The sequence below is a fragment of the Macrotis lagotis genome, chromosome 2 (genome assembly GCF_037893015.1).
Source record: "Macrotis lagotis isolate mMagLag1 chromosome 2, bilby.v1.9.chrom.fasta, whole genome shotgun sequence".
In the NCBI taxonomy this organism is placed as follows: Eukaryota; Metazoa; Chordata; class Mammalia; order Peramelemorphia; family Peramelidae; genus Macrotis; species Macrotis lagotis.
In genome coordinates, this window is record NC_133659.1 from 234,520,997 (window position 1) to 234,544,091 (window position 23,095).

A 23,095-nucleotide genomic window follows, 5' to 3' on the forward strand; every position below is an offset into this window, starting at 1 on the left:
CCCCTATTTTCTGTCTTTTTTCTAATCTTTGCTGTATTGCTTTTTTCCTGCATAACTTTTTAAATTTAATATAATGAAAATTATTCATAATGCTTTCTATCTCTTGTTTAGACATGAATTCTTTCCTTATCCATATATTGGATGGGTAAGATATTGCAAGCTCCCTGAATTTGCTTAACCTCTTATATTTAAATCATGCACCCATTTTGATCTTATAATATATACAGTGTGAGATATTGGTCAAAAACTTGGATTGTAGGGTTTAGCAAAAACTAGATTACTATGGTCATTGCCTACTATCTATTGTGAACCTAATCTGTGATTACCACTTTGTAATAAAGTTGGAGCTCTGGTACTGCTAGACCGCCTTTCTTCACATTTTTTTATTTCATTAATTTCCTTGATATTCTTGACTTGCTCTTCTAGACGAATTTTGTTATATTTTTCTAGTTCTATAAACATTTTTTTTAGTAGCTGGTTTGGTATGAAACCAAATAAATAAATCAATTTCAGTAAAATTATCATTTTAATTATATTGGCTTAGACATGGAGATGAATGCTCAAATATCTAACTTTTCTAAAATTCTATTCATTTCCTTTCTTGCTTATTATTTGGTTTGATTTAACTAGCTCTAATAGGGGAAAATTGAGCCCCCCCCCCCCACTAGCATAAAAACTACACTATCCATTTCATCTTGTAACTCATTTAACTTTTCCTTAAAGAATTTGGATGAAGGGGTGGCTAGGTGGCGCAGTGGATAGAGCACTGGCCTTGGAGTCAGGAGTACCTGAGTTCAAATCCGGCCTCAGACACTTAATAATTACCTAGCTGTGTGGCCTTGGGCAAGCCACTTAACCCCATTGCCTTGCAAAAACTAAAAAAAAAAAAAAAAAAAAAAAGAATTTGGATGCTATACAATTTCATGCATATATGTTTAATATTGACATTATTTCATTATCTGTGGTACCTTTTTATGAAAGTTTCCTTGCTTATATCTTGTAATTAGATCTATTTTTTACTCTTGCTTTGTCTGAATCATGATTTCTATCTGTTTTATTTTTTTACTTCTGATGAAGCATAATAGCATTTACTCCAGTCCCTTATTTTTACTCTCTGTGTGTTTCTCTGTTTCAAATGTGTTTCTTAGAAATAACATAGTCAGATTCTGTTTTTTAATCCACTCTGCTATTCTCTTCCAATTTATGGATGAATTAATCCCATTCATATTTATAGTTATGATTACTAACTGAATCTTCTTTCATCTTATTTTTCCCCTGGCTTATTTCTTCTTTAACCCTGTTCCTTCTCAAAAAACTGACCACCATCTCCCTCAATCTACCTACCCTCCTTTCTGTCACTCTCCCTTTCCCTTATCCTCTTCTGTCTTACTTCTCTGTGGGATAAGATAGATGTCTATTCTCCCAATTGAGTGTGTATTATTTCCTCTTAAGTCAGTCTCAATGAGAGTAAGGTTAAAGTGTTACCCACCATCCAATCTTCTCTTTTAATGTACAAGAGCTTTTGTTTGTCTTTTATGTAAAATAATTTACCTCTTTCTATCCTTTCCCCCTTCTCCCATGGAATTCCTCTTTTTCACCCCTTAATTTTACTTTTTGAAATCATCTCATTATAGTTAACTCACACCATTGCCCTCTGTTTATATCTATACATCCATACACACACACACACACACACACATATGTGTATATATATATATCCTTTCTGTCTTAATAACGTTATAGTTCATTACACTGTTGGTGGAGCTGTGAACTCATCCAACCCTTCTGGAGAGCTATTTGGAACTATGCACAAAGGGCAACAAAAATGTGAATACCCTTTGACCCAGCAATACCACTGCTGGGTCTATACCCTGAAGAGATGAGGAAAAAGGGTAAAAACATTACTTGTACAAAAATATTTATAGCAGCCCTGTTTGTGGTGGCAAAGAATTGGAAATCCAGTAAATGTCCTTCAATTGGGGAATGGCTTAGCAAACTGTGGTATGTGTATGTCATGGAACACTATTGTTCTATTAGAAACCAGGAGGGACGAGATTTCAGGGAAACCTGGAGGGATTTGTATGAACTGATGCTGAGTGACATGAGCAGAACCAGAAAAACAATGTACATCCTAACAGCAACATGGGAGTGATGTTCAACCTTGAAGGACTTGCTCATTCCATCAGTGCAATAATTGGGAACAATTGTGGGCTGTCTGCAAAGGAGAGTGCTATCTGTATCCAGATAAGGAGCTGTGGAGTTTGAACTAAGTGCAAGGACTATTCCCTTTAATTTAGAAAAAACAGATATCTTATTGTCTGATCTTGTTACCTCTTAGAATTCTCTTCTCTTTAAGGATATGATTTCTCTCTCATCACACCCAATTTGAATCAAGGTACAACATGGAAACAAAGTAAAGACTGACAGAGTGCTGTCTGTGGAGGGGGTGGGGGGAAGGAAGCAAGATTGGGGGAAAATTGTAAAACTCAATTATCTTTAATAAAAATAAATTAAAAAAGTTATAGTTCTTAGAAGTTACAAGCATCATCTTGTAGAAATGTAAACAGTTGAACTTTATAGGATCCCTTATAATTTTTCATTCATATCTACCTTTTTATGCTTCTTTTAAGCCTTGTATTTGAAAACAAATTTTCTATTCAACTCTGGTCTTTTCTTCAGGAATTCTTGGAACTCTTCTATTTCATTAAATATCCATTTCCCCCTGATTTTTTTTAAGGTTTTTGCAAGGCAAATGGGGGTTAAGTGGCTTGTCCAAGGCCACAGCTAGGTAATTATTAAGTGTTTGAGACCAGATTTGAACCCAGGTACTCCTGACTCCAAGGCTGGTGCTTTATCTACTATGCCACCTAGCTGCCCCCTCCCCCTGATTTCTTTTAAACTTCAATGTTTTAAAATTATTATTTGAATATATTTGAATTATTTCTTTCTGAATGCTTGTAATATGTTCTCCTTAGTGTAAAGGGATCACTGTCTCTAACTTCAAACTTTTTCTTGCTATTGTTTTCAGAGCTAGTTCTGCGGGGGTGGGGGTGTCTATCAGTTTGGTGTGATCCAAAGAGAGGTGTGTTAACTGCTCTTATGGGTTGTGCTCTGGTATAGGAGTGACCGCACACTTCTCCATTCTGGACATGTGCCCAAGCCTTTACACCCTTCAGGCTGCAGTCTCCTGGTGAACTAGTGCTCTTGTTTGCCCTAGGCGAGGACTGTGTATGGGTACTGAACCTAGCACTAGGAAAGGGCCTCCTGTAAGCTCTTTCTGATCAGTTGTACAGCCCCCTTACTATCTGTGAGTTGAGGGCTTCTAAAACTGCTGCTGCTGTTGCTGTAACTCTGTAGTGTTTCCTTATCACTCCACTAAGCATGCTTCTCTATCTGAAGGTTTTTCATTTAGCTTTTGTGGAAATCTTCTTTTTTCTCTTTTACAACAAATATGAATCTCTCCATTGTATCAACAGTCACTGGATTGTTCCAACATAAGGCACAAAGGCCCTTAGTTGGAAGGGGGCACTCCTAAATTAAAGGAATGTCTCATATTGAGCTCTCCTGCCCCTAACATGACACAAACCTGAGTTGAGGGTCCCTCCCTTGATGGACAAGAGAAGTAGTAGCTGTTAAGATTCTACCTTCCATAGTGCGATTGTATAAATATTATGCTCCAGAACTCTATTTTGAGCCCAGTTTTCTAGGAGGTTTCCATGCATGCATAATCTACAAGCTTAGAGATATCTAATAAACAAGGATATTAATCTAATTCTATTTGTTCTTTCCATTTTTTTGCATATTAAGCCTTTATTATGAAATGTTATGCATGTACAATTGCAACACAAAAAAGCTTAACACAACATAATCTCACAAGTAGATAGAAGTCAGAGGAGGCAAATTAGATGCCAGTTTGTTAAAGTTTTTTATGGTTTATGTGATTTTCCCTCATTGTTGGTGATTAAGTTTATAATAAAAAATTTTTTCAAAATGTTAAGCAAGGTAGTACTTTGAATACCAGTATATAGTCAAAATGTAGCAATGTCTTAGCAATGATCTCAGGAAGAAGAGAATTTAGTGCTAATACAAAAGTTGATACTAAGGACCTATTTTAAATAAGATACTCAACATATCAATGTTAGAATTTAAACTGGACTATATTGTAGCAAACATGGGGGGTGGTGGAGGGAAGCATATAAAAGTGGAACCTTTATAATGTGTGACTGTAAAATGAAATTTAAGAAAATATATCAAGTCAACAAATAACTCATTTCATCCCATCTTTAAAGGATCTTTGTTGCTTACAAAGAACTCATTACCTGTTTTTTCTTAAAACCAAACTCTGGAGGCTAATGTTATTCCAAATTAGGATAAACTCTGGAGGTTAATATCACATTTAATTCTTTATTAAGATCAAATTCATGAAGGTCTGTTGATACTTTTCTTTACCTCTGTCTTTTAGACTGCAAACCATGGACTTTCTGCTTTTCTCCTGTATCTTCAACGGACCTTTTTACATACTTTTCTTATTTTTTTTCATCCCTCTCTTGCTCCCCCCAACAATGAAAGAAAAACAAACATTTGTATCAAATATACAGTCAAGCAAAATAAATCCCCACATTGGCAATGTCAATGTTTTATTCTTCACTTTGAGACCATTTCCCTGTTAAGAGAACATGTTTCATCATTTCTCATCTGAAATCACCCTTGGTCCTTGCATTGATTAAATTTCTTAAGTCTTTCACAGTTCTTGTTTTAAAAGTTATTGAATAAATTATTCTCCTGCTTCTGCTCATTTCACTATCAGTTCCTAAACACTTTTATAGGTTTCTCTAAAACCATCCATTTCATAATTTCTTATTGTGCAATAATATTTCACTTATTTCATATAATTTGTTTAAACATTTCCTATTTTTTGGACCACATTTTCCAGTTCTTTGTCACTACAAAGAGAGGAAGTCTAAATATTTTTGGACATATGATTCATATTGCCTCTTAATTCCTGTGGGGTACACCCTGGTGAAGTTGTTTGCTCTTCTTGGTTAAACTGAGATCATTTACTCTCGTGTATTTCTTCATCTATTCTAAATTATGTAATTTCTCTGATTTCTATTTATTCTGATAGATTTCCCAGATTTCCTAGAATTTAATAGGAGGGAGCTAAGCTTGTGAGAGTAAGTTGCATTGCCCTCCCCTTTTAGAATGACCATGGAAAGTATCTTTTATTCTAAATCCCTAGAAGAAAATGAATTATACCCTTAAACTACAAATATTTGAGGTGTGATAGATATATTTATAGAACAAAACTTGCCCTGAAGGTGAGTGAATGAGTGATCACTAAGATCACTATATACCTCTCCACCTTTGTTTGCCTTTATTTTTTCCTTACATTTATTCAGATAGGTTTATATGTATCTCTCCTATTAATAAAGTTCCTTGAGAATGGGAATTGCTTCTTTCTTTTCTGTGTTTGTAAACCCAGGATCTAGCACATTTCCTGGCACAAAATTGGTGCTTAATAAAATACTTGTTGATTGCAGCTACAGACTGTCTCCACAAATGTAGAGGGCTAGCCAGGATGGTTGTAAAAAGGTTTCTTTGATAGAGAAGCATGCATTTTTCTAAGAACAAATATTGTAAATTTACCCAGGAACTTGTAAAACTGGGTCTCCTTTAACCAGTCATTCCTGAGATAAGTTTTTGCTATAAAAAGTCTGAGTTTCCAAAAATAAAGTTGGTAGATTTTCACTTCCCAACCTTTTGTGTTTGGATATGTTTGTCTACCCGACCTGACTCTTGGAAATTCATGTCCAGACCCACACCAGAGCTATTGCAGGCCATAGCTGGTGCCTGAACAGGGACTGACGAACGGATGGACAGTCGGACCTGGAGGGGAATCAATCTTGAAAGGAAAGATAAAGTCTGGACACATGCGGGTCAAAAGAGCACTCATAAAGGGACAGCAGGCAATTAAGGTAAATAATTTTTTCATCAGATCTAAAACAGCATTAAAATGGGACAGGGGCACTGTAAGGACAGAGGACATTATTTGAAAGTGCTAAAGCAGATAGTTAAAGAGGCTTGTTAATAACAACAAAACATGTGGAAGAATTTGTTGAATGTGTACAAAAATGTTGTCCTTGGTTTCCAGAAGGAGTATTAAGTATTGAAAAATGGGAAACTGTGGAGAAACAGATGAGTGAAAATTTTAAACAGGAAGGTAAGGAGGCATTTCCTATAGGAGTCTTTTCATTGGAGAATATTTTAAAAATCTGCCTGACTCCACCTAGAGATGTTCCTTTGGCTCTGAGTATATTAAAATTTGATGTAGATGTTCAAACTATTCAGCAGGAAGATAAGAGTAAAAAAGAGTGGTGGCTTGTACCTCCAGCACCATCTCTAGACCCATGCCTGCCTCTGGGTGGAAGGAGGGGTGTGGAGGCCAAAGTGGCGGGGCCCTACCTTCCCAGGAGAATCCTCCTCCCGGCTCCCGCTTTAGGAACGTGTACCGAGTCTCCGGGATGCCAGGCCCCACCTGCTCAGGCTGCCACAGAGGCTGTTGCTCCTGGGGTTCAGGTGGTAGTGGCTCCCCAGCCAGTTTCATCTCCTTCTAATAACCCAACTTCTGCTCTTTACGGTCTAAAGAAGAAAATGTTAGCAAAGATAAGGGGCATATGAATATTGTTCAAATAGCCCTCGAATAGCAATGGATAAGGGAGAGAAGATTCTATGGGACATAAGAGAGTCATTGTTCTCTTTTCCAGTGCTTGAGAGACCTGATCCAAGGATTTCAGGGATTGTTTTGAGAGAATACAATAATTTAGGTTTTAAAATATTTAGAGAATTAAAATCAGCAACAAGCCCATATAACAACAGTCCATATGTTATGAGAAATATTAGGTAAACAAATATTAGCCCCAGAAGATTGGACCATCATAGCAAAAAACTACTCATACCAGGAGATTACTTAATTTGGAAAACTGAATTTTTTGAGAATTATACTAGTCAGGCTAAAAGAAATGAAACAGCAGGGTTAAGAATAATATTTGAAATGCTCTCTAGCACTGGTCCATGGGCAGGAGTAAATGATCATATTGGGTATAGTTTACAGGCATATGAACAGGCATGGCTAAAATTTCCTGAAAAAGGAGGCAATGGGAGTGAGAGATCAGACAGCTTGTTTGCTCATGGCTCGCTTATCTAGATCTTGAAGTTAACTGAGAGAGGAATTAAGAAAAAGCACTAGATAAGAGAGAGAGAGAGAGAGAGAGAGAGAGAGAGAGAGAGAGAGAGAGAGAGAGTTGTTTCATGAAGACTTGATAAAATAAAATAAAATGTTAAATTTTTAAAAATGCTATTTAATTTCCAAAAGACAAGATAATCAGGTTCATTTTAAAAATACGTAATTTGATTATTACAAAAAATAATGGGATGATTGAGCATTTAAAAAAAAAGAGAGACTCCCCCTCCCAGGAACGATTTAGGACTGTTGAAGATATTTGGTTTACTCTAAGGTGATACGGGCCAGAGAATATTCCAATTAGGCTGAGGGATTTTGAGTGACTGTTTGCCTACTCAAAAGTTATAGTTTTTTATGGTTAAAATCAAGAAGTGTTAGTTATCAAAACCTTTGAATGGAAAAATGTATTGTGAAAAATGGAAAGTTCTCAGCATTTTTTTTCTGGTTTCTTGGAAGATTTATCACCTTTAGTGTTGTCCATTTGTTTTTTTGTCTTTGTAATGTTTAAAGGGACCCTCTAGTGTGAGAACAGAGTGGGGTTTCCCTGGATTTGGGAGGCCTCTCTGGTTCTAAATGCTCTGACTCTGTTTATGTGTCTATATGTGTTTGCTTTAAAATACAGGCAGAGAGAAGCTCTCAGTTGTCTCTCAGGTCTGCTGTTCCTTGTGTAGTAAGTATAGTTATCATGTGGTCAGATACATAGAAACAGTTTTTATTAAACATGACACTGATGAATTATATCAACTCTTTAAAGATTAACAAGAAGTTATAAGAGATAGATATAATCTCTTTTTTTTTATTGAAGACATACATTCCCACACTGGATTGTCTGGGCCTTTTATGAAGGCAATCATAGGACTAATTAATTTACCCTTCCACTTTATTATAAGCTTAGTAGAACAGCATGCTAGGCAGTGGCACAAAAGATTTCACTAGAATGCCTCTTTATTAAGGAAAGAATTTAAAATCATCAGAGAGAAAGCAAGGAATATAGTAATATCCTGTCAACAATGAATTCCATATTTACCTACTCCTCCAAATTATTCTAAGAATCCTAGAGGCGAGGTTCCTAATGAATTGTGGCAGATGGATGAGACTCATACATCTTTTGGAAAAATGAAATTCATTCATGTTACTGTAGATACATTTGGTTCATGTGCAATGGCAACAGCACATAGTTCAGAGGCTACACAAGGTGTGATTGATCATTTATGCCATTGTTTTGCTATTGCAGGGATACCAAAATCCAAAAAAACAGATAATGGCCCTGGATATACTTCTATGGCATTTAAACAATTCTGCCTATATTACAATATACAACATTTTGCAGGTATTCCCTATAACCCTACTGCTCAAACTTTAGTAGAAAGAAAATATAAAGATCTTAAGAAATTGCTAGAAGTGCAAAAGAAGGGGGAATATATAAGGACAAAGGGGAAACAAGGAAGGAGAGTAAATCTCGCTTTATTTAGCATGAATTTTTTAACATTGAATGATAAGCAATTAACATCTGCAGAAAGTTTTTTTTAAGGATATGTAACATGAGGAGAAGAGCATGGTTACATAGAAGGATCCTAAGACATCAACAATGAAAATGACTGGATCCATTATTAACCTGAGGTCGAGGGTATGCTTCTGTTTTGTCCACAGATGGAGAAACTGTCTGGGTACCAAAAAGAAACAACAGACCGCGCAGACCAGATAATCAAGTAATACAGAAAATGAATAACTTACACTTAAGAAATTGAAAAGGAAAAGATGAGAGGAGAACATATCATGAACTTATGGGACAATTTATGATGCTTACATTACTCATGAACAATTTGGGGACTATAAAAGGAATTGAATATTGGACTTATATTCAAGAGAGTATGGCTGAAATTGTATTAATTGGAGAAGCTGCAGATTATTTGGGATATATGAAAGTTCCTACTGGAGATATCAAATAAGAGAAACTGAGAAGAATATTTAGGCATCATTTTTCTGTTTAAATACTGTGACACCTATATGTTTTTGTAAAATGTGTATTGTTGAACCATGTGTTAACTAAAATTAGACATTCAACTCATCCAAATATTTATAATATGGGAGCATTTAGGACCTTAGAAATATCAAGAATTCCATTTGTAGAAAGTATTGAAGGAAGAAAGATAATTCCTACAGAATCTCCTTGTTTAAATTTACATGCTTTGGATTTCAAAAATGAATGTCTTCCACCCTGGGTTGTCTGCCATACCCCAGATAGAAGAATTTATGATCATTCTGTTTTGCTACAGGTGTGGAATTCTCCTGATAGAGTTGTTCCATGGGGTATTCCAGGCTATATTAAACCAATTATATGCCCAGAAATAGGGTTAACTAATTCAGAGATAGCTAGATGAGATAAAGTATATACAGTGGAACAAGATGTTGGACAAAATATCTTATGCAGAAAAGAAATTGTCTGTGATTGCATGCACAGGACCAGATATTGCCTTCATGATAGGGTCTTTCAAAGATGTCAGTATTATCAGAGAGAAAAAAGGTGGATATAATGTTAACTGTTACAATTGCAATATTTGAGCATGTATAAATAAAGAAGTGGAGGATGATGATGTTGTTTTCATGATAAGAAAACCAAAATTTGCTATAATACCCACCAAGGTAGAAGGTTGGTATATGTCTCCTGCTGATGAGTTCTTAGAAAAAACATTAAAGAGAATTGGGCAGAAGAGATGTGTTAGTTGCATTGTGTATTGTAGCAGCTACTTCAGTGACTATTTCTGCACAAGTAGGGAATAAGGAAAAAATTGGAAGCTCAATATATTCTAGAATTATCAGAAGATGCTCAGGAGAGAATTAATGAAGATCTTTATCATTTGATTAATGCATTACAGACCTCTGTATTGAACAATTGCAATGTGGTTATAGATTTCCTGCTATTTGTGTTACTCCTTTAAAATATAACACTTCACTTATTCTATGGGATAATATAAAGGTTATTTGAATGGAATATGGTATAATGATTCTATAGCTATGGATATGAATCAATTGCATAAAATTGTTAATGATATTGCATTGGCACCTAGAATGGAAATGGACTCAGGTTTTGATAATTTATTTAACTTTGTTAATAGGTTTCATCCTTTTCATTTTATGAACCTGTTAGTGAGCATGCTTCCTGGTATCTTTGCATTATTATTGATATTGTGTATTATACCCATTTGTATTAAACACCTTTTGTCACTGGGACAAAACATAGATGTTCTGACACACTGCCTAAAGCTTCAGCATGAGGGGGAATCTGTAGAGGGCCAGCCCCAGGGAGTGATAGTCACATATCCTTGGTGATCTTCTTCATCAAAGGTATGCATGGATTATTGCTCATTGCATGGATCCGTTGGCTCACCAGTGAACTCTGACCTAGGATAATCTGTGGCTCCAGGGTGGATGTAAAAGATTTCTTTGATAGAGAAATATACATATTTCTAAGAACAAATATTGTAAATTTACCCAGGAACTTGTAAAACTGGGTCTTCTTTAACCAGTCATTCCTGAGATAAGTTTTTGCTATAAGAAGAGTTTCCAAAAATAAAGTTGGTCGATTTTCACTTCCCAACCTTTTGCATTTGGATATGTTTGTCTACCTTGACCTGACTCTCAGAAATTCATGTCCAGACCCACACCAGAACTATTGCGGGGGATACACAAAGGAAGAAATAATTGTCGCCCTTTATAGATGCGGAATGAGCCTTTCCATGTCTCATATCAGATAGCTATCCATCCTTGAGAAACAAGGCAATCATTTTATGTTAGCATCCTTATCGAGAGAATTGAGAGACTGAGAGAATAGGTCCAGAGTTTGACAACAAACAGGATTGTCTAATTCTTAGATGTTGCTGAGGATGGAGCACTGACCTTGGAATCTGGGGGCTGGGAGTGCAAATCCGGCCTCTAATACCAGCTGTGTGACCTTGGGCAAGTTACTTGACCTGCCCCCGTATTGCCTTGCATCCGGGGCCATCTCCTCGTCCTGAGTCATATCTAGCCATGGGACCCAGGTGGTTCTGGAGGGGGAAGTGAGGCTGGTGACTTAGCCCAACAGCCCCTCACTCAAATCCAGGCCCTGTGCTTTCATGGCATCACCTCCCTGAGGTTGCGGTGGTCTTCGAGAAGGCAGGACAAACATCATTCCTCTAATTCTTGGTTTGTGCTCGCCGGCCTGCGCCTCCTAGCTTCTCCTGGCACAGCCTGCATGCATGTCTGTTCCACATGTATGTACACACACATCTGGAGGGAATGTAAAGTCCTTGAGCACAGGGATGGTCATGGGGGCGTGTGTAGGCTGCGGCCCGCCCAGAACGGGGCGCCGAGTGCCCGGGTGAGTCCCGCCAGACCCCGCCCTGGGGCACCGCCCCGCAGGCGCAGCCGAGGGCACCACAAGGGGGTGGGGGATGAGCAGCGGCCGGGGCACCGCCTCCACCAGACTTCCGGTCTGCCCGCCCCGCCCCCCGCGGCCCGGAAGTGGGGGGGGCCGTCGGCCCTGGGCTCACGTGGGGGCCAGGCCGCCCGAAACTTTCCCAGACACTTCCGGCCTTTGTGAGCCGCCCCGCCCCCGCCCCCGCGCGGCTAGCCGCCCCCCCGCCCCCACCAGGGCTCGCGGTGCGTGCGCTCGGGCCGCGCGGTGCAGCGTGGTTGCCGCGGCGGTGCGGGGGCCGGCCCGCTGCCAGGCCCTGCCTCCCGGCGCTCCCGGACGCCTCCTCCCCCGGGCCCCCTCGCCACTCGCCTCCGCCTTCCCGGTGCCCCCTCCTTCCTGACCCTCGCCACGGTGAGAAACTGCCCCCGAGGCCGGGCAGGGAGGAGCGAAGCCCCCAAAGCCTTCTGCACCCCCTGGCCCTGCCGGCCCCAGGCGTGCGCAGAGACCCCGGGCCTGAACCCCAATTCTGACCCCATTTAGCGGTGGGGAGGAGACTGCGATTCTTGGGGCTCCGAGCCTTCTCTCCGAAATGACTCGATTTGGGGCGCCCAACCTGTTTATGTCATGGACCCCTTTGGCAGTCTGTAAAGCTTAATAATTCTGGATCTTGTTACTTTGTTCATAATTGGAAGAAATGCTAAATTTTGGTCCCAAGTTAGTGGAAATAAAGATGTAACTTTTTTTTCTTCTCTAAGTTTATAAACCCCCTGAAATCTATTCTAGGACTCCAGTGTAAGAACCCTTGGACTAAATGATTTTCAAGCTCCCTTCCAACTCCAAGTACTGCCTTCCCAGTATGTCTGCTGGAACCTCACACTTTACCAGGGGTACGTCAGACATAAGGACTTTTACCAGGGGATTGAAAGGCATCAGGTAACAAAGATGACAGAAAGCATTTTGTTTACCCCCAAGTACAATTACTCTAGATTGTTTCTGCAGTCTTCACTTGGCCATGACTTTCTGTGTAAATGAATCACTCAGTCAACAAATGTTTTTCAATACACCTACTTTGTGTTAGGCACTTTGCTAGATTTGGGGCATACAAACACAAAGAATTTTCGTTCCAAAAGAACTTAACTTCTAGGGGAGAAAAGTATGAGTATATGCAGAATATAAGAAAAATAAAAATAAAGAAGTTTTGTGCACATGTTTGGGAGTGAAGGCACTAGCAGCAGTATGAAATCAAGAAAGACTTCATGTGATGCTTTCACTGCATCTTCAAGGAAGAGGGGAATTCTGTGAAACCGAAGTGAGAAGAGAGCATTTTGGATTTGGGACCCCAGAAGCTGAAAGGAATGTTCTGTATTAGGGATGAGGCCAATTTGACTGAATTGTAAGTTTGGGAGAGGGATAACTACTGTAGCTTGAAAAGATAGCTTGGAGTTGGGTTGTAAAGGGCTTTGAAAATGAAACAAGAGTTTAATCCAGAGGAAGTTAGGAAGCTATTGGAGTTTACTGAATGAGATTAGTCACATGGTCAGATCTGAGTTTAAGGAAAATCATTGGCAGCAATGTGTAGAATGAACTGGAACAGGGAGATTTGAGCCAGGAAGACCAACTAGAAGACTTTTGCAATAGTCTAGATGTAACAAGGGCCTGAGTTGAGTAGCTCTGGGATTGAGAAGGAGTTGAATGTAAGTGGTGCTGTGGATGTAGAAGTAGTAAGAATGTGCAATGAGGATGAAGAACTCAAAGATACTATGGAGGTTATGGACCATACTGTAAGAATGGCAGTGCCTTTCCAGAATCAGGGAAGTTTGAAAGAGGGGAGGTAAGGAATGGGAGAAGAAAATGATGAATTCCATTTTAGTCATGTATTTTGACATGTTTCTGGGGCATTCAGTTTGGAATATTCAATAAGCCATGAAGTTGTGGGGAGACCACAGATTGGATACATAGATGTTCAAGTCACTTGCATCCACTCTTAAGAGTGGATGAGATTACCAAAGAGGAAATAAAAGAAAATGGAGCCTTTGGCAAATGCACAGAGTTAAGGGTCAAATGGAGATCAGCACAAACTGATTGATTAATTAGTCCTGGCCTTTATTGTTTTTTTTAAATGGCTTAAACATTATTTACTTTCTCTAATTTGTACTTTTTGTTGGGATTAAATACCACTTTTCCATTTTGCAGTTATCTAATAGGTATGCTTTTTTAAGTTAACATTATAAAACCATAGAATGTTAGACCTGAAGGAGACTTTCATCATCTGAAGAACAGAGGAGAAATAACTTGTCCATGGTCACTAGGCAAGTTAAATATAGAATCTGGATCAAGTTCAGTATTCTTTCCACCATGCCTGGAGTTCATTATTTTTGTATTTAAGTACTTTAAAGTCAGTGATGACTGACTGAACTTTGTAACCATTGACTAGTTTTTGTCATTTCTCTAACAGTAATTTCACAATGCTCCTGTTCCTATTTGTATAGCCTGACTCTTTGTTACCATTGAGTATACAATACTATTTTCCATACTGGTCAAATGTTGGGTTCAGAGAATTGCTCTGGTAAGCTTTCCCTTTTTCCCTTTCCTTTGAACTTCTAGAATATTTCCTAACTCCCCCTCCCCATCTTCCCCCAGCTCCATTGTTTTATGTATATATGTGTATTTTGATACTTATGAAGTTTTCTTCATGGCTTTGTGACACAATCTCCTTATTTATAAAATTAGGGGATTAGAGTGTCTTTTAAAGTCTGATCTAGACCTAAGGATCACTGAATTGTTATCTCAAAAGTTTATCAAATAAAATTTTAATTGACTTTAGGAAAGATAAGATTGTATCACACAGAAATCCTTAGAGAGGTGGGGAATGCTGTTATTGCAAACAAATAAGGTGAGAATTAAAGTCAGTTCCAGAAAGATTGGAAGATTGGTTGGTTGGTTGGTTCTTGTCCTTCATTATAGAAGACCAAAATGACATCATTATGTTTGAGACATTACAGTGTGTCTAACTGTGGCTGATCAGACCAATACAAACTTGGAATGCTCTACCACAGGTTGGGCATGAATAGTCCATGTGAACGCTTGGGGTGGGAAGATAAGTTATATAGCAACAATAATTTCTTCTCTTTTAAGTGCCTGAAAGAGAGTCAAGAGCTGGAGTTGATTCCTGCATCATAGATTGTATCTGGAGTAAGTGGTATTCCCTGAATCTGGATGATGTCAGCAGAAACCAGGGAGACTATTTCCCTGACTTCTGGATCTCCACAGGAACAAGAGAAGCCTCTGAAAATGGAGCTAGGAGAAGTTTGTGCCTGGGAAAAGGAACCAGACTTATGGAACACACCCTTCGGTGGGGAGATTTTTCGCCAACATTTTCGGAATTTCTGCTATGAGGAGACTCCTGGACCACGTGAAGCTCTGAACCAACTCAGAGATCTTTGTCAGAAGTGGTTGAGACCAGATATTCATACAAAGATGCAAATCCTGGAACTACTGGTGCTAGAGCAGTTCCTAACCATCCTACCTGAAGAACTACAAGCCTGGTTGCAGGAGCATCATCCAAAGACTGGGGAACAGGCAGTGACTATGTTGGAGGATTTAGAGCAAGAGCTTGATGAGCCAGATCAACAGGTAGGAAAGCAAAGGGAATGGGTAAACTGTTGTGACAGACTTGGGTTTTGTCTTTGTAAGAAAAATGAGGGGCATAAAACAGAAATGATACTCGCCATTTGGAGGTCCAGGGGGTTAAAACTGAGTTTTTTATTATGCTCAAGCCATAGGTCTAGAGCTCAGAAAAATAACCCTGACTAGAATTCTAACAAGGCCTATTTTGTTTTCATTTACATCAGTGAGACAAGAATAATTTTTGGTCATACATTCTTTTAAGGCCATAAAAGTTAAGAAGACAATAGTTTTGGTGTCTTTAGGTAATCAAAAGCAAGCTATATATATTAAAGTTTGACTTGAAAATTTATATAACAAAGCTACAGTTAAAAGAATTTACAGTAGACTAATTAAGAAGAGAGATTTACATGCCAAAAGATAATCACAGGGTTAGAGCTTGTTGGGATCCTTACACAAATGAAACTAGTTAAATTACTTTGAGAAACTTTTGACTAAAATTACAGGTGTAATAAATTTCTTTTTCCTTCCTTTTGGCTTCTTATCTCAGAAATGTTCATGAATCTTCAGATTAATATCCCATGAGATAGCAAGTAATTTCCTAAACAAAAGGGGCAATTCTAAACCCCCAAATAATAATGATTAATAAAAAGAGATTTTAAAAATTGTATGATGTTTACCAACTTGTATCTGATTCTCTTTAGGTTAAAGCTTCTACCTACCAAAAAGAGATTATGGAGGAATCAGCACTTCTTGGAACATCACAGAAGTCTTCTAGTGTCCAGCTCCAGGCTTTGGAGACCCAGCTCAAGTGTGAGTCACCAGAATCCCACTTCAAACTAGAAAGAGGTGAGAAGCAGGATTTTATCAGGAAGGAGGATGATAGTAGAGAACCATAAATATTATCTCTAATATTTTTCTTCAGAAATGTCCCCTGACTTTTCATTATAGGAGATAGCACTATATACCATGCTCTCTCAACAGAAAGTTTCAATTTTATGATTCCTTATTCCTTTCTCAGCATTCAAATTGTTATGAAATTCTGCCATTTTCTATTCTCACATATTGCCACAATATTAGTTCTTGCACTACAACTTCTTCTTCACGGTTTCCTTCACTTTTGAGTCTGAGATTTAGATGCTAAAATTATCTTTCTTTTTAAAATTAAATATTTTTCAATTAACAGAAATCTATTTCTTTCCCCCCTTCTTCCTTCATTAAAAAAATCGTAACAAATATGCCTAGTCAAGCAAAACAAAATTCTTTATTAGCCACTTTGAAAACTGTATGTCTCATTCTGTCTATATAGTTCATCATCTCTAGTTCAGGAGATGGGTAATTCTTCATTGTCAGTACTTGGATTCTTGCTTGGTCATTGTTTTGATCAGGGTTCCTAAATCTTTCAAAGTTGTTCTTTTTCCACAGTGTTGTTATTATGGTATCATTGTTCTCTTGATCCTTCACACTTCATTCTGATAAAGCCATATAAATTTAGCAAGTTTCATAAAATTAATCTCTCAATGCACTCCTTTGACTGGTCTCTCTTCTGCTTTAGATGTCCTTTGGATTTGCCTTTGAGTTTAGTTTCTTCCTTGATTTGGCAAACATTTATTGGGCAAATCGCCATGAACTAATCACCATACATCAAGTAGATGTAGAATAACAAAATATCATCGATACCTTTCAGCACTGTATATAACCTGTGCTTGCATCTTTCTTTCTTCTTAGATTTTTGCTGGTTTTATATAAATGAACACCCCCCCCCAGAAATGCACAAGATCCTTTTCCAATTCATTTATACAATTATTAAACACCTATTGTTTTAGATACTAAGGAACTTAAATTTGTTGAAGATAAAATATTAATACTGTACCATGCATTTTAGACACAGGTATGCAGAAATAGTTTTTATTAAATTAGCATTAATCTAAATCCGAGCATTTCTATTTCTGAGAGAGTTGTCTAAACCATCCACATCCTTTCTTGCCTTCAGAATCTCTAACCCAAGACAATTTAAAGTAACATTTATAGGAATCTTGAATAAGAGAAAGGTTACATCATGATAAAATGTTGTTTTGAATTACCATTATACCACATTAAAAGAATAATCACTTAACTTCCACTTAAACTATCTAAACCCTTCTTCAATCATACTTCTCTGGTATTCTCATGAATAATTAGAAGGGACCTTCTCCTAGTGATCAATATTGTAATCCCTTCAAAATAGGGAAAGAGGGCACTTCCCTTAGGTAGGTCACACCTTATCCCTTTCTAGGGATAGGAACAACAATAATCTTAACTAAACCACTGATATACATTTCAGTCTTAATTTACCTTTGGTAATATTCTTGACCTTTCAGACATTTTCCTAATGAGAAAGGGCTTTAGGGTAGAGAATTTTGTTGTTCGGCCTTCATTTTTTCAAAGAGGATCAGTGACATCATGGGTGATATCTTGACTCATAAGTAAATTGAATTTAAGTGAGGTAGCCTCACTCTCTCTTCCAGGGTCAAAGAAGTCCAGTGACAAGACAAAAGCCAAGATGACTGGTGATGTCTCAGGAGCAGTGGATGACCTTGGTGTCTTTGATGTTTGACCAAGCTCTAAATGCACTAAGTGCCTGTTTCAGCTGCCTTCATGGCCACTAAAACAAATAGTTCTCATCTACTCATTCTGCTGGGGGAAGTCTTCACATGTTCTCATTCTCTGATAGTCAGTTCTCCGGTTACCCTCAACCTGATTTAGCACATCTGCTGAGATGATTTATGAGGGTATGGCTACTATGCATGCTATAGCTTCTTGGAGCTCTAGGTGAGAGTTCAGGTCCAGGCAGACACCAAAGATAGATGAGCAGCCCTGAAAAAATCTTGACAAATCTTCATACCACAGGTATCAAATTCTCCTTGCACACCCCATATGTTCTGGATGGAGAAATTAAATCTAAATGACTTTTTCATCTTCCATTCTTCTTTACTATTTCTTGGTGCTTGAATAGCATCTGTTCACTTTCCTTTATTATTTCTGCTGCCATATTTTTAAGACCTTAAGAATGTGTTTTTGTTTTATTTACAAATGGACAGAGCAGTATACAGAAGTATCAAGTAATAACAATGCAGATATTAATGAGGTAATTTATCCATAAAAGTATTGAAATTTTAAGGATTTCAGGACCCTAAAGCTGATAGAAAAGAACAGACTACCTGATCCAGCTTAAAACTGGGAACTCTTTCCCATCTAAATATTTGCCTACATGTCTTAGTTCCATTGTCTGCAAGAAGCCTCTCTTAGTCTTCCTTAATCTTTTTTTTTTTTTAGGGTTTTTTTTTTTTTTTGCAAGGCAAATGGGGTTAAGTGGCTTGCCCAAGGCCACACAGCTAGGTAATTATTAAGTGTCTGAGGTCGGATTTGAACCCAGGTACTCCTGACTCCAAGGCCGGTGTTTTATCCACTATGCCACCTAGCCGCCCCAGTCTTCCTTAATCTTAATGTTCTCCATCTAAGATTATTCCCAATTTATCCTATAAATTGTATTTTTATACAAGAGCAGGAATTGTTTTTGCCCTTCTTTGCATCTCCAGCTCTTAATACAGTGCTGGCAAAGGAAGTACTTTATTAGCATTTTTTGCTAATTTTAGCATTTTTATTAGCATAATTGACTGACTTGAGGCCTCATCCTACACCATATGCTCTGTATAATCTCCCTCCAAGATCTTCTGCCCCTTCACTAACTAGAGCACCCTCCCCCCATGCTGCTTGAGGGTTTACCTACCAGAGTAGGATGGAATTTTAGAATAGAATTTATTGACCTACTCTACAATCCTAGGTTTACTTTTAGCCAGTGTGTAAACTTCCTCAATGGCACCGAACTTCTGGTGTTCTACCTACAGTTCTACATTTTCAGTTAGCTGATATTTTCACTGGCTGCCCACCATGCTTGAAATCCTCTCTGTTATTGTCTGTAATTTCTTAGCTTTCGTTAGGTCTCAGCTATAGTCCCACCTTTCACAAAAAACCTTAATGCTAGTTCCTGCCCTCTAAGATTATCTCCCAATTTCTCCATGGTTATCTTTTTTATTTGATTGTTTATAGTTATTTACATGTTGTCTCCACTGTTGTGATTGAAATTAAGGTAAAGTGAGGAGTAAAGTTTTGAGCATATTCAATTTATTGGTAAGGTTAGTACTTATCAATAAAATGGTTCTTTCAGTTCCTCAGTAAGCCTTAAGACCATAAGGTAGGGGTCACTAACCTTTACATAGTTTGGGGGAGTATAAGAGAACAAAGAATAGGAAGCATCACAGATGAAGAACATTATGATTAGTTATGAATTTCGAAATGTCATAGATGATGGAAAACATTATGATTGGAAGTTCAGAATGCAAGACTAACAATTATCCCTTCTTCTGTTTTGTTGCTATGGTAGTATTCACTGCATGGCTAGCAATTACAGACCAGACTTTTCTTAAGGACAGCCAGCATTAGAGAGATAACATATTTCCTGGTGCCCATCTGCAACTTTCAGGGCTTGTTAGTGAGATAATAGATTTCTCTTAATTATACAAGGATATGCAATTATTAATGAGATAACAAGTCTCCCTTAATTGTGCATGGGCAGTAAGATGTGTATATTATTATTTCTTTGAATTAAGGTAAATTATGGGACAACTTAGCTCAGAGATGAAAGCTGAACTTGTTAATTCATGAATTTAACTCAGAAACATAAAAACGTAGCTTAGTAGTTACAGAATAGAATCAATTATAGAATGGAATCAAATATAAAATACTATTTGATTTTCTCACCCCCCCCCACTCCCATGGATGAACTCCTTGAAGACAAGAACTGTTTTTGTCCTTCCTTGTATCCCCAACCCATAGTAGATTCTTAATGAATGCTTGTTGACTTGACTACTGGCACATTTTACCTTCCTCAGCCCAAAGTAGAGAGTAGATAAAAAGAACTAGGCATTTAACACAATGCTCTGGTGCTTTAGAAGTGCTTATTGAGTGAACTAAAATGTTTCCCATCACCATTAAATTTTAATGAATTTCATTTCATTTCCATAGTTCAAAAAAGATTATTTTTTTAATTGCATACACGCTTGTAAACTTTCATTTTTCACCTGTTTTTCCCCCATCAACCAGAATCTTTTTAGATTCTATATATTACCCTTTAGCTTATTCTAAATATGGTTGAGAGAAGAGAACATAACCTTACTGATTGACCCCTTTATAAGCAGTTTTCCCTCTGTAGTTTGTATATAGGTATGTGTTTTAAAGGAAGAAAAATAATTGGAATTTGCATGTTTATTATGTCTCCTTAAGTCAGGGATTCTTACATTTTTTGTGTTTGTGGACCTCTAATACAGTTTTGACAAATTATAATTTTTCAATCCCAAGCCATTAATGATAACTCTTTATATCTTATTCCTTTTCTTTGGATGATTGCCTACTACCCTCTCTAATCCTGCTACTCAGAATTCCCTTTCTGAATTTTTCAGAAGTTTTAATTTAATTTAGGTTTAATTAGTTTTCTCCTCATTCCCAGGCCTCCTTTGCCTCCCACTTTAATTATAAATGCCTTGTTTGCTTCCACCTATTGCTTTGTGTACTCTCTTTTTCTTTATCACTACAGGATCATAGAACTCAAATGATCCCAAGAGACATGATTTAGTCCTCTGACCTATTTTTTTTAAGGTTTTTGCAAGGCAAATGGGGTTAAGTGGCTTGCCCAAGGCCACACAGCTAGGCAATTATTAAGTGTCTAAGGTCGGATTTGAACTCAGGTACTCCTGACTCTAGGGCCGGTGCACTATCCACTGTGCCACCTAGCTGTCCCCTTAGACCTATTTTTTAAAATGAGAATGTTATGCTCTTTATACAATGATAAAATTAAGTAAACTTATTTTTACAATTCTTTTTACTTTTACTAGTTCTTTTACAAAATTGTATTGATAGTTTTGTATTTTTCACCTTCATTTTCAAATGTTTCATTCCCTTGCCTTTTTTCAGAAAGTCTATTTACAATTAATTGACTTAAAAAAAGACCTTTAAATAGAAATCTTTATATCACAATTCAGTCACTTACTTAAACTATCTATAACAGATGTTTACTCTCTTCTTGGAGATCAAAAGGTCAAACAACACAACCTCATTCTATTTTAATGTCCATATGTTTGAAAAAATATCCTTTCCTATGACTAATTAAAATTTGCTTTCATCTAAACCTTTTTTTCTATTTTCATATTTTACCTCAAGGGATATTAAGAATGACTGATTATCATCTCCTTCATAAAAATTCTTAATAAATTTAAACACCATTATCATTTCAACCCCTTGGTTTGCTCTTTCCAAGTGCTAAACAATTCATACTTTTAGCTTTTCTTTGTTCCTTTATCACCTTCCTGTATTATTATTTTGTTTTGATTAATATATATATTTTTAGTATTTTTTATGATTTGTTTTAATCTCTGTCTTCCTAAGAATCTATGCCATTTCCTTGATTTATTTTAGGTGGTGATAATCAGCCTGGGGAACACTTAACTCCAAAGCAGGAAATTTCTGCAGAAAAAGAACTACAAGAGAATGTCTCTGAAAATCTTAATAGGAATATTTCACAAGTTTCAGAGTGTGATAAACATCTTAAAAGTAGATTTAAAAAAAAGAAGGAAAATCTGCTGGGCCAGAGACAACATAAAGATAATGAATGGGGGGAAAATTTCACTTGGACCTCAGGCTTTATTAGGAATCAAAGCACCTACTCTATAGAAAAACCCTATGGATGTGATGCATGTGAGAAAGCCTTCAGTCAGAGCTCACATCTTCTTAACCATCAGAGAATTCATACTGGAGAGAAACCCTATGAATGTGAAGAGTGTGGGAAAGCCTTCAATTATAGCTCACACCTTATTCTACATCGGAGAATCCACACTGGGGAGAAGCCTTATGAATGTGTCGAATGTGGGAAATCCTTTAGTCAAAGTTCAAGCCTTATTCAGCATCAGAGAATCCATACTGGGGAGAAACCCTATCCATGTAATCAGTGTAGTAAAAGTTTCAGTCGAAGCTCAAACCGTATTTTACATCAAAGAATACACACAGGAGAGAAACCTTATGAATGTGATAAGTGTGGGAAAGCCTTCAGACAGAAATCTGCCCTTGTTCTACACCAGAGAATACATACTGGAGAGAAACCTTATGAATGTGAAGAATGTGGGAAAGCCTTCAGTCAGAGCACAAACCTTATTAAACATCAGAGGAGCCACAGTGGAGAAAAAATCCTTTCAACATCATGATTGTAGTAAAACCTTTATTCAGAACTCAGGTCTTTATTACCAATACAAAAAAACACTGGAGAAAAATTCCTTAATTTAATCTCTGTAGTTTAGAATTTTATCACTCTTAGATTCCCTGAAACTCCATTAGTGTAACAAATAAAAAATATTTTTAAAAAATACCACTGAAATCTTGCCTAGCAATTTTAGTAATGGTTTTCAAGTTGATCAGCAAACATTAAGCATCTACTTTATGGTGATTTCAATATAAATACGAAAGCAAGACTCCCTGCTTTCAAAGTGCTTACATTCTAGAGGATACAACATGTTTACAGTAAGTACAGTCCTAGCCTTTTATTGAAATCTTGTTTTTGATCATTCACATAGGATCACATTCTACTTCAAAATATGCATTCCATTATGTAAATAATAAAATTGATAGGGCCTCTGTTATCAGAGTTCCATTTTTGAACCAGCACATTTGTCAGTAATAGTGATCTGAGTGTGTAAATCTGTATAGCATTTACACCCATATATAATATCTCTCTTATTTATAAATGCATT

At 37.3% G+C, this 23,095-nt stretch overlaps 1 protein-coding gene across 1 annotated transcript; it reads left to right on the top strand.

The window, feature by feature from the left end:
* The first annotated feature begins 11,862 nt into the window (after positions 1-11,862).
* On the top strand, positions 11,863-22,627 carry LOC141514383 (zinc finger and SCAN domain-containing protein 16-like). The gene is made up of 5 exons (XM_074225183.1): positions 11,863-12,047; positions 12,420-12,569; positions 14,772-15,269; positions 15,965-16,109; positions 21,771-22,627. Exons 3-5 carry the CDS (start codon positions 14,853-14,855, stop codon positions 22,550-22,552), a joined length of 1,344 nt encoding a protein of 447 aa, XP_074081284.1. The 5' UTR covers positions 11,863-12,047; positions 12,420-12,569; positions 14,772-14,852; the 3' UTR covers positions 22,553-22,627.
* The last annotated feature ends 468 nt before the right edge of the window (positions 22,628-23,095 follow it).

Excerpts from the sequence above, each read along its gene's own strand:
- LOC141514383 (XM_074225183.1), top strand. The coding sequence starts at position 14,853 with ATGATGTCAGCAGAAACCAGGGAGACTATTTCCCTGACTTCTGGATCT. Across the intron at positions 15,270-15,964 it reads TTGATGAGCCAGATCAACAG|GTTAAAGCTTCTACCTACCA; the intron begins GTAGGAAAGCAA and ends GATTCTCTTTAG. Across the intron at positions 16,110-21,770 it reads CCACTTCAAACTAGAAAGAG|GTGGTGATAATCAGCCTGGG; the intron begins GTGAGAAGCAGG and ends GATTTATTTTAG.